The sequence below is a fragment of the Seriola lalandi genome, unplaced genomic scaffold (assembly GCF_002814215.2).
Source record: "Seriola lalandi dorsalis isolate HSWRI2012SDOR001 ecotype SW California unplaced genomic scaffold, Sedor1 jcf7180002053145, whole genome shotgun sequence".
In the NCBI taxonomy this organism is placed as follows: domain Eukaryota; kingdom Metazoa; phylum Chordata; class Actinopteri; order Carangiformes; family Carangidae; genus Seriola; species Seriola lalandi.
This window is the reverse complement of record NW_019523698.1, coordinates 4,783-15,722: the sequence shown is the minus strand read 5'-3', so window position 1 is coordinate 15,722 and position 10,940 is coordinate 4,783. Positions and strand designations below refer to the sequence as shown.

The 10,940-nt window shown below is 40.8% G+C and overlaps 1 protein-coding gene across 1 annotated transcript; it reads right to left on the bottom strand.

Moving 5' to 3' along the window:
• Positions 1 to 1,704: 1,704 nt before the first annotated feature.
• On the bottom strand, positions 1,705 to 7,547 carry LOC111651034 (calcium-activated potassium channel subunit beta-4-like; the record flags this gene model as incomplete). Its single annotated transcript, XM_023400994.2, has 2 exons — positions 1,705 to 5,147; positions 7,420 to 7,547. Coding segments are annotated over 2 exons (453 nt in total), but the record flags the coding sequence as incomplete, so codon positions are not given.
• Between the last annotated feature and the right edge of the window lie 3,393 nt (positions 7,548 to 10,940).

Below are 10,940 nucleotides of genomic sequence, written 5' to 3'. Positions count from 1 at the left end.
CGCCGACAAACTCCAATTAACAGCTTGTGCGGAATAAACAAACTCTCGCATGAAGCCGCGGCGCCGTCAGCGATGTAAACCAACAAACACATATTTCACATGAAGAGATCCAGATGGAGATGTTGCTGTACTGTCTGTTCCGACACGTAAAAGCTGTGAAGAGATGAAACCAGAGTTTACCACAGCGTCTCCGCCACCTGCTGCTGCTGCTCCTACCTCACACCTGTTGCCTCATTTGCCCCCCTGCACCTGCAGTTACTCTCGTTTCTGCCACTGTTGAATAAGACGTGTTACTCTGGTGTGTTCACGACAACCTGAACTGCCTGGGCACCGCTTTACGACCAGACCCCGTTTACTAAGCAGTTACTAATGCTTTATAGATCAGTTATAAGCCATTAATAATGACGACTTTTGTGTTGCCAGGTTGTGGGAAATCCTCCTCCAGCAGACACTTTGTCTTTTTAGAGAACAGCTGCAGCACATCTGGACCAAACTCCAAACATAAACTGATCATTTACATTTACAGCTGCAGACTATATAGATATAACGTGTTTCTATCCAGTAATAATAAAGTTATAAAGCATTAATACACGATCAGGGCTGCAGATGTAAACGTCATTATATCTCTTTCTCTAATCCAGTGGTTCCAACCTGCGGTCCGGGGCCCACTGGTGGGCCGCGGAGATGTTGCAAGTGGCCGGACAAATCATTTGTAAAACGGACGGTTTAAAATGACGTGATCTTTAACAGTTTTAAAAACTCCTTTCATAGTTTTTATTTTTTCATATCAAAGCTCCATCTCTGTCATGAGCCAGTGACAGGAAGTTTCATGTTGTCATCATCACTAAAGAATCTATCCAAGTCTGCAGCTGTAAATGTTAATTATCAGTGTATAAATGGAGACTGTGCAGCTGTTAACCAGATGATGAGTGGGCACGAAGACGAGTGGAGACGTCTCGCTAAAGGTAAAATTGATAAAAAAAACCATGATCATTAATAATAACCTTAATTAGATCTTATCAGTGCTGTCTGCCAACAGACTGAGATTTTCAGCTGAACCAAATGTGTCCTGTTGAGTCACAGTTGAATCCACAGAGAACAGAAGCAGCTCCTCTCCAACACAACGCTTCCTCTGCTCAGATCAACAAATGTAAAATGAACAACAACAAAACAAAGGAAAAGCGTCGTTTTCGGACCTTTCGTGTTCATCTAAACCAAAGGTACATACGAGCAGCTGCCACAAAACAGTGAATTCATGATGATTTTAAACACAAATCAGCAGCGATTTTATGAAACGCTGCCAGTTTTAAAACCTTCTCGTTCCGTTTTCTTTACTTTGGTCACAAGTTTCCCTAAACGTCTAAACAGGGTAGAAACCAAGTAGAATCTGACTCCACCCGTCTGTAGAGAGACATGAACCATCTGCGCTGTAGGGATTTACAAACGCACCCCACTTTATTCACATGTTCTAGATTTTGTCCTCATTACTGCTGGAGGCGGCGGCTGAAAGGCCCGGAGGCGGCGGCTGAAAGGCCCGGAGGCGGCGGCTGAAAGGCCCGGAGGCGGCGGCGGCCATGTGTCGAGTTGTTTTTCATGGCGGAGCGGTCACGTCCTCTTCCTCGGTGTCACGTCTGTTTAACGTGCACACGTCACCACTTCCTTTTAATTACACTCAGTCGTGATTGATGGTTCGGTTCTTTAGACGCCTGCTGGTCCAAAAAACAAGGCGACAAAAAAAGAAATAAAAAAATCTACAGATTTTAAAATACAGATCAGAACCCAAACATGGCTCCTTCTTATGAAGCCATTTCTCTCAGTAATTCCCTCCTGATTCCCGACGCTGCCCACAGGTGGATGAAAGATTTTCTGTCGCACATGATGTATTTTTCATCTCTATTTTTTGATTGATTGTTTTTTTCTTAAGTAACTTTCTGACGTCACAGTGAACAGTGGTGGAAACACTCGTGTTGGAGGAGGTGTCCGAAGTTCTCCAACCATCTGATAAACAGTTTGGACGGAGCGACGTTAGCTTCAGTAAAGAGCAAAGGGGATCAACAACATTAACCAGGTTCAGGCATGTACATGATAATTATCTCATTTCTGTTTGTTTGTTTGTTCCCACATGATCCAGTTTAAACGTCCTGAATGATCATCAGCCTCAAACTCTGCTGGAGGATCACGTGACGTCGTCATGGTTCAAACAATGAAAACAAAACAAGTTCTAAAATCTAAAATCTCCTAAAATCAGGTTTAATTCGTCTCTATTCTTCTATCCACTTCTCTAACTTAATCTTTCTTCTTTCAATATTTCAAGAGACGTTTCTAGAAAATTCTCGAAACAAGTTGATTTTTCTTGAAAAAATCTTGTAAATCTCAAAATACTGAGAGAAAGTTTTTGGACTTGACTGAAGTGGGAAAGTTGTTGGATTGATTAAAGCAAACAGTCTTAAAGATAAACGCTGACGTACATGTGACCATGTGACTTAAATTTCACTTTCCTCACATTTATCCATGAAACCAACAGAAATGTTTCCATAATAATAACAGCAGTGGATGGAAATGCTCATTAATTTGCATTTTCTTTTGCCTATTTTTCTTCAAATTCAGGTAAAATTTGAGCTGCATTTGATGTAAACTTGGGAGATCATGTGATCTTTGTACGATGCATTCAAGAACCTTTCAGCCCAGAATACAAAGACCAACTTTGTCTTTGTCTGAAGGGTATTTTCTCACTAACGTCTCTGATGCTGTGGTTCGATCCCGCCGTCTACAAACACCTTCGCCGTTCAAAGAGCTCGCACACCGTTAATGAGGAGGCAGTTCGGAGTCCCAGAAGCAACAGGAGCCACTAATGGGCCCTCTGGTGAGTCCAGAGTGTACCTGAACACATCAATAAATAATAAAGTTCAATTATTAAAAATTACTTCCAATTATTGATTTAAAAATATCCTGCCAATCAGTTTTTACTGGCTCTTTACTTCTATATTCTGAGAATCTGAGAATAATTTGAGGAACTTTTACTTTAAATTTTTCAATTTTTGAGAGATTTCCTTCCATTTCTGCCACTTTTCATAGTGAAATATCAGCTTTTACTCCTCTACATTTATTTATCAGCTGGTGAAACATATAATAAATGAATAAATAAATATAAATATGATACATTACTGTCGCAGGAACAGTCCAACATTATACTACAGAGGTCAGCTACAACATTAAGATGCTGTTAACAGGCTAATGGAGGAACTATTCTTCACAACAGGTATTGCTACTCGTTAATGTGGAGGTACAGTTGCACCCTGTGATTGATTTCTTTCTTATAGAGCCAGCAAACTATAAATGGGAGAGTAAAATACTTCTTGTTAATAACTACAAATCCAGCTGTACAACGTAAGTTTACTAAGCACTGTTAGTAGTATAGTTAACAGTGGTAATTCAAAATATAATTCTAATATCATTTATTTAATATTTCTATCGTTAGCAGCATTTCATGACTAACAAGACCGTTGTTGGTTAAAACCTGACTGAGGCCAGTTGATTTGTCCTGACTGGTTTTGATGGCTGTACTGGGCCCCCGTGACCAAATCTCACAAAAACAGGACTGAACTGCAACAACGTCAGGACAGTTGTAGATGTTTTTTAAGCCGCTGACATATTTGCTACACGTTCGCATCGAAGCTACTTCGTGTATCTTGCGTTTCTTGGGAGCGCTGGTTGCAAAAGTCGTCGGAAATGAATCTGAAACGCAATGCAGCACATGTCCAGTGGGGGGCGGTATCAGAGAGCAGGCCTCACAATGGTGCAAAGGTTTGAAGATAAACTCATACAGCTTGTCTGCCTGTTTTCTCTGCTGTGATCTCAACATCAACAATATTACAACCTCCTCAAGTGTAGCCACGGGACACTGATTAGTGATTAGGTCCTAATCTACCCCCTGGTGGATACAGTCCTCCAGATACACATAAAGTTCACAAGCAAGTATGTGACCAATACTCCTGATGTTGCAGCTGTTTTCTACATGTACGCCTCGGTACAAAGATAGTACATCAGTGACGTTAGACAGCAGAGATTACAGCCGAAGAGTCGGAAAGACGAATCTGTTCTGGTTACAGAGGAAAGCGACCGTTGCGATGACGCTGGTAAAATTTCACGGGGACTGTAGTTTTGTCAGCGCTAAACAATTAATCAGGCGGTTCGTGTTCTGGCTACTATCAAAGTGCTTTAGTAGACACTCGTTTATCAGAGAAAATGGAAAGTAAACCCAAGGAACAGTAAACGAAACCCTTGATGAGTCAATGAAACCCTACAGGAACAGAAGCTAACCCGAAGGTGACGACTTTGGCTCTATTTAGACACATTTATGGCTACTGGGACTCAGAGGGAAAACTACATTAATAGAAGAGCTACAGTTAAGACCTCAGTAAAGAGCAGTTGAGTTCCACGTGTCGAACCTCATGTTCGAAGTTTGAATCTGACTCACTTTTCAATGACAGCACTCATGTAATGCAAAGAACCTTTCGTTACGACTCTAGTACAGAAGCAATGCTGATTATAAATGAGAGGATTCGCCTCAGCAGCGTCTGAGAGTCCTCCCTGATCCAGTTTGTTCAGTCGGAGGAAAGGTGCTGATGTTTCTCTACAGTGTTTATCGAGAGGCAACCAGGTGGATTTCACTTCTTCATCCTCTTGTTTTCTGATACAAACCACACCAGACAGCAGCGGGTTGTTGGTGGCGTCCTCAGTCAGTCAGTCGACTTCGCCCACCGGCTCCTCAGCATCCTGACAGATTAGATTTCATGACATTAAAACGACTTCCTGTTCCGTCTTAATGTTCTCGATCGCGGCGTCGCACCGGCACCGCAAACAGCGGCAGGGTCCTTGACGGCGACGACAGCTCGGGGTCAGAGTTCGTCGAGAGGAGGTCTCCGGCCTTGTTGCCGCGGCGATCTGAGGGTACGCCGGACAGGTCCTGGCAAACTTCATAAGAGCATTTCCTCTTCTGGAGGGCCTCGGCTCGAACAGCGAGGGAACGAGCGCACACCGTCAGGAGCACGATGAGCGTGCCCAGAAGGAGCGACACCATTGGCCAGAGGACGCAGTGCAGCAGGACGCTGGTGTCATGGGAACGCCGCCACAACACGTCATCTGGCCTGAAAACACACAAAGAACAGTAAACTTCTACTTTGCTGTTTTTTTAATTTATTTTTTATAACAGTTAAACTACTATCAATGAAACTTTACACTACAACACTGCAGGTTTTTCACATTAAAAGCCTTCCAGGAAAGGGAGGGATTTTACCCTTTGAGCTGCTTTTTTTTAAACAGTGAAAGAAAAAACAGCAAAAAAGAAGCAACAACAACATTTGTAACAGTAAATTCATTATCTAAAATAATCTGTACTGTTAACAAAGATATAATAATATTTTCATAACTATAACTTATTGTTTTCCAAGGAGAAGATTCTCCTCTTTGAGTTAACATTAATGTTCAAGAAAGAAGTAACGAATGTGGTTAATTTGACCACAAGAAAGTTTTGGGACATAACCTTCGTGCCACCTCCGAAACAAACCCAACAAGTAGTGACTAATTGTTTTCTCTCAACTTAAGGAAAAAAAAAAGTAATGATTGCTCCAGTTTTGTTTCCCTCTAAAGAAAAGCAGAGCTTATCTGCTGCATCACGAGCTCCCGGCGGGTTTTCATTTACGAAGCAGAGTTTCCTCGTTCCGATCCTTCTGGTGCAGAGATATAAATAAAACCAGCCAAGGTCACAGGTAAGCATCGTCTGTGAGTAATAGGAGGATTAAGCTGACACACTAAAGGAGATCTGTTTTTCTCCATCTCATCAATTTTCGGTCACAGAATAAAAAGCGCTTACAGTAACCTGAATAGAAAGAGAAAGAGAGAGTTCTCTGTGGATCCCCTAAGGAGGAGGACGGGGCTGGGATCAGGACATTTCTTTATGGAGCTAGTTTTGTCTGTGGAAACTGTTCACTGCAGCTTTAAAGCTCCTGCAGTGTAAAGGTCTGTGTCCATGTGTAGTGTGATTATAGATCAGCTCTAGCTTCTATATTAATACTGTGAAAGTATCAAAGCCTCAGTCCACAGAGAAATGCACACAGCCTGTATTCAGAAACTGAGCCTTAAAACCAGCCGTCAGGACTTCTGGAACTTTGTGATGTCACAACAAAGCAGTCACCAAGCCCCGCCCACCTGGACCCACCATCCAAACCTTTGCAGGATTTGGTTTCTCTGAGTGTTTTTACCTGAAATCTGCTTTATTTTTATTGGATCACTCAGAAAACAGTCAGCCAATCAGAAGAGAGGCTCTTTAAAATTTACTTTTATTGGAGCTCAGAGACCAAACAAACACTAGGACACTAATTAAGTGCAGATTTTTGGTACTTAGACTTAACTTGACTTGAACCAGCTTTCAGAGGGAAATATTAAACCTTTTACAGCTTCACATTTATCTGACAGATTTAGTTAGGCTACTAGTTATTTTACAGATTAAGATTTAACAGATGAGGAGCTTATAAAATATGTTTTATTGTAAATTAAACTACTCAACATATTTACAATTGGAGGTGAAACCATCAGTTGGTCGACAGAAGTTTTCGTGACAGTTTTCGTCTAAAGCATCAATTATTTTAAAGTTACAGCTGAACAAACCTGACCATTTTTTATTTTATTTTTTTTAAATAATTTAAATAATGTTTTTTATTTTAAGGTAATGTTAAAGTCTCACTGTAGGATCTGACAAACCAAACAATCAACTGTTTAATCAAGAAATTAATCAGCAGATTAACTCATTTAAAACTACTTCCACCTCGGAAAATGCTGCTCACACATTAATGCTCCAATAATAATGATAACAATGATAATAATAATAACAATAATAATAATAATAATAATCTAACAATATTGTATACAAACACTCACATTTTGGTGCATAATTTTCCTGCTTCTTGATACTATGACATACTTTTACTTTAGTATAATTTTTACAGTGTGGTATTAGTTCTTTTACTTTAATAAAGGATCATTTCAAAGTTCCAACACATTTTTTGCTGCAACAACTTTGTTCCTGTGAAAAACGTCCCTCACAACAATGACTGAAAATAGAGCTGTAAGATCCGGAGGAATAAGAACTGTTAAATTGAAGTTACAGGCCACTTTTGCAGGGTCAAAGGTCGCCCAGCAGTAAATTGTGAAGTGGAAAAAAGGTTCAGTCCAAAAGACGCCTCTGTGATGCTGCTGGTCGCTGCAGCTCATCTGTAATAATCTGCTGCGGTAACAATGATCTGTCAGTTTCACAGCATCACACATCCTCCTGTTTCCAATTTGTCTGCACCACACCTTAAAATAGACTGTAACTGTGTGTGTGTGTGTGTGTGTGTGTGTGTGTGTGTGTGTGTGTCTCACCTCCTCTGCTGGTTGAAGAAGCAGATGAAGGACTGGCTGCTGACCTCTTTGGTGAAGTAATCCTCCCACCACAAAACACTGTCTGTGTTCTTCTGGTTGTCCCTCTCGCAGGGGGGGACGTACGAACACTGAGACACAGAGAGGACAGGAGATTTTATTCCATCATCAATATTATTATATATTATTATTATATGTATTTCAATACGATCATCAGAAATTCATTAAAGAGAATCCTCATAAATCCACATCGTCCAGATTCAGAATATTTGATATTTCTGCTTGAAAAGGTTCATAAATACAAACGAATGTAATAAGTAATTACACATAACCACTAAATGTAATTATAACAGTTAGTTCAAGTCATTTCATTGGACAAGAGTCACTCCATGCAACAGCTGCATGTATCACTCGGCCTCACAGCTGATCTGTTATCTGTTAATTACTCGTTATCTGTCTCAGATTGTAACAAACTTTGCAACGATGAAAATGATTTCCATGAAGTCTGTGTTGTCAGAAGAGGAATGTGCAGGTCAGGAAAATGTTTGTGTGTTGCTTAGCAACAGTCCAGTACCAGTCCAGTTGTGAAACTATTTGTGCCGGTGCTGCCAAATACATGATGAAATAAAAATGTTGCTTATTACTGTTATTGTATAATATATAAATACAGTACATATACATATAATACAGTAAATATAGCACATATAAGTACTGCACATTTTTCACCAGAACTGCAAATATCACTTTCTAATTCCACGACATTCAGTCCTGTCCAAACAAGGGTCTTAATACCAGATGATTTCAATCAATCAATCAATCAATCAATCAATCAATCAATCAATCAATCAATCAATCAATCAATCAAAATTATGAGACAAGAGTTTTGATGAATGATTCAGAGTGAAACTGTGATTTCAAATATTAAACATGGAGAAAGTTTTTGTGTTTGTCCCTAATGACTGATGATGTCAGCGCTCTGTCAGTCCCTCAGGACGACAGTGACGACCCAGCAGGGGGCGCTGTAATGAGGTCACAACACGCTGATCGCTCTGATGCTGATTGGCTCAGAGGGGAGCTGCACCCTGCCAGTCTTCTTCTCCAGTTTACATTTTAGTTTCATTTTTTAAACCATAACCACACACACACACACACACACACACACACACACACACACACACACACACACACACACACGTTGCAGGAGGTTGATTGTCTCCTGGCTGGTTACTGTGGATCAACAATTTAGTTAGACAATGATGTGATTGGCACAGAGAGGGGTGAGGGTGAGGGTGAGGGGGTATTACATCTAAATGAAAGATGAGACAATAAAAACAATAAACCTCTCGTTCTCTAGAGATATGTGTGTTTCTGGATTTGTGGAAAGTTTCTCTTTATGTTTCCTCTCTTGTCCTTCCAGGCCACCGTACTTTGACTTGAATAATTTTTCTAACTTCTATCAAACCTTCGCCCTCGGACCACAGATATTATTTCATTTCAAAGTGTCTCATGTTTTTAGTCTCGTCTGTCGTCACTGGATTTGATTTTCTGTCTGACTGCATCTGATCCAGACTCAGAGCCGGTCGAGAGACCATCACTCCCTCTCTCTCTCTCTCTCTCTCTCTCTCTCTCTCTCTCTCCCTTTCTCTCTCTCCCTCTCTCTCCTATCTCCCTCTCTCTCTGTCTCTCTCTCTCTCTCTCCCTCTCTCTCTCTCTCTCTCCCTCTCTCTCTCTCTCTCTCTCTCTTTGTGTTTCAGGTAATTGTCAGCTTACTACCCAGCTCAGCTCAGCAGCCATTCATCATCCGGCCAATCACACACGCCTCGCCCGATGACATCACAAGTGGGTCGCCCTGCCGGATGATTGCGGTCGCCATGCCAACAGGCTGATGTTACAATTACATGTGAGAGTGCATGTTCGTGTGTGTATGTGTGTTTTAGTCCCTAATAAATGACCTAAATGAGATCAATGTAGTGTGTGTGTGTGTGTGTGTGTGTGTGTGTGTGTGTGTGTGTGTGTCTGTGTGTGTGTGTGTGAGGCGGCGGCCAGCTGCTCACAGGAGGAACCGTCACACACTGATCAGTCTGAAAACACTGCAGGTTCCTACAAATCTGTCTCATTTAAATTCTCCTCTCAGGTGACGCTGCTGTTCCAGGGTTTTGATATTCAAAGCAGGAACGACGTCCGGAGGCGTTTCCATCACGTCTGCTGGTGAAACGGCTGAAATCAATTCAGTGAAAAGACCCAAGGAAGGCCGCAACACGCAGAGACGATCAGCGTGATAATCAAACAATCATTTTATTCATTTTTTATCTCAGTACCTTCTCAAATATAATATTTTCCTCATCACACACGACAGTAAACTGAACGTTTTAACAGACATTTTCCACTATTTACTTTCATTTTATAGATAAAATGATTAATTGATAAAAGAACTGGCAGACTGATCAATAATGAAAATAATCATCAGCTGCAGTCCCAGTTTCAGGGCCTAGAACATTTTCATTATTGATGATCTGCAGATGGTGGAAGATCCTCGACTTTCAAGTAACAATCCAACACTGTAGAAATATTTCACTACAACTGAAATCCTGCGTCGGAAACCTCATGTAAATAAAAACACAGACGTATTAGTCTTTGCCTGGTGTATATTATGTTTTATCTTATAGTTTTAGCGGTTTATGGGACGGGTATGAAAAACTGTGATCTGAAAAGATAAAGCTGCAAAAACTTCAATATCTCCCCAGAAGAAGTATAAAATAAACAAAGAATAAAAGAGGAATAAAATGGAAATTCTCCAGTAACTGGTTCATTTGCATAAAAAAACAATGTGGTTACATTTTCACCACAGTGAGAAAATGTCGACCACAAATCCTCTGGGTCGAGAGTCACCCAACGATATTCAGTTAACTTTCATTAATCACATAATGATCCATCGATTATCCAAATAGTGGGTTGATGAATTGTTTCAAAAGTTTTCCAGGTGAAACTTTGTTGTCCGTCAGAACGAAGGGACACGACAGGACGCTGAGGTGTAAACACACACAAACAATTAACTGTGGGTGTAAGAGCATCAATCATGTCCTGACAGGTGGACAAAACAAACACTCTCCGCTCTGATTGGCTCACTCAAGGACAAAAGGTTCTTTTATTGGTCGGTAATGAAGAAGATCTTTTGGCTTTAAGTCGTTTGAAACCATAACGATATATTTCTAGATAATCATGTATGAAAACGTGAAAGTGAATCACTGCAGCTCTAAACAGACTCATGATTTACCGCTTACATCCGTGTTCAGTGAAAATAAACAAGCAACACGAGTAAAAATATGAAGATATTAACGAGCGTGGCGACCGTCTGCTGACATTATCACACACTGTGTTTCTGTCAAACAGCCTCATTAGGAATTTAAATGGATAATCAGCATCTTTGTGTGTGTGTGTGTGTGTGTGTGTGTGTGTGTGTGTGTGTGTCTTCAGTGACCTGCTGTTGCCTTCGTGTCTGACTCCGACTCTGCACACAGCTAAAC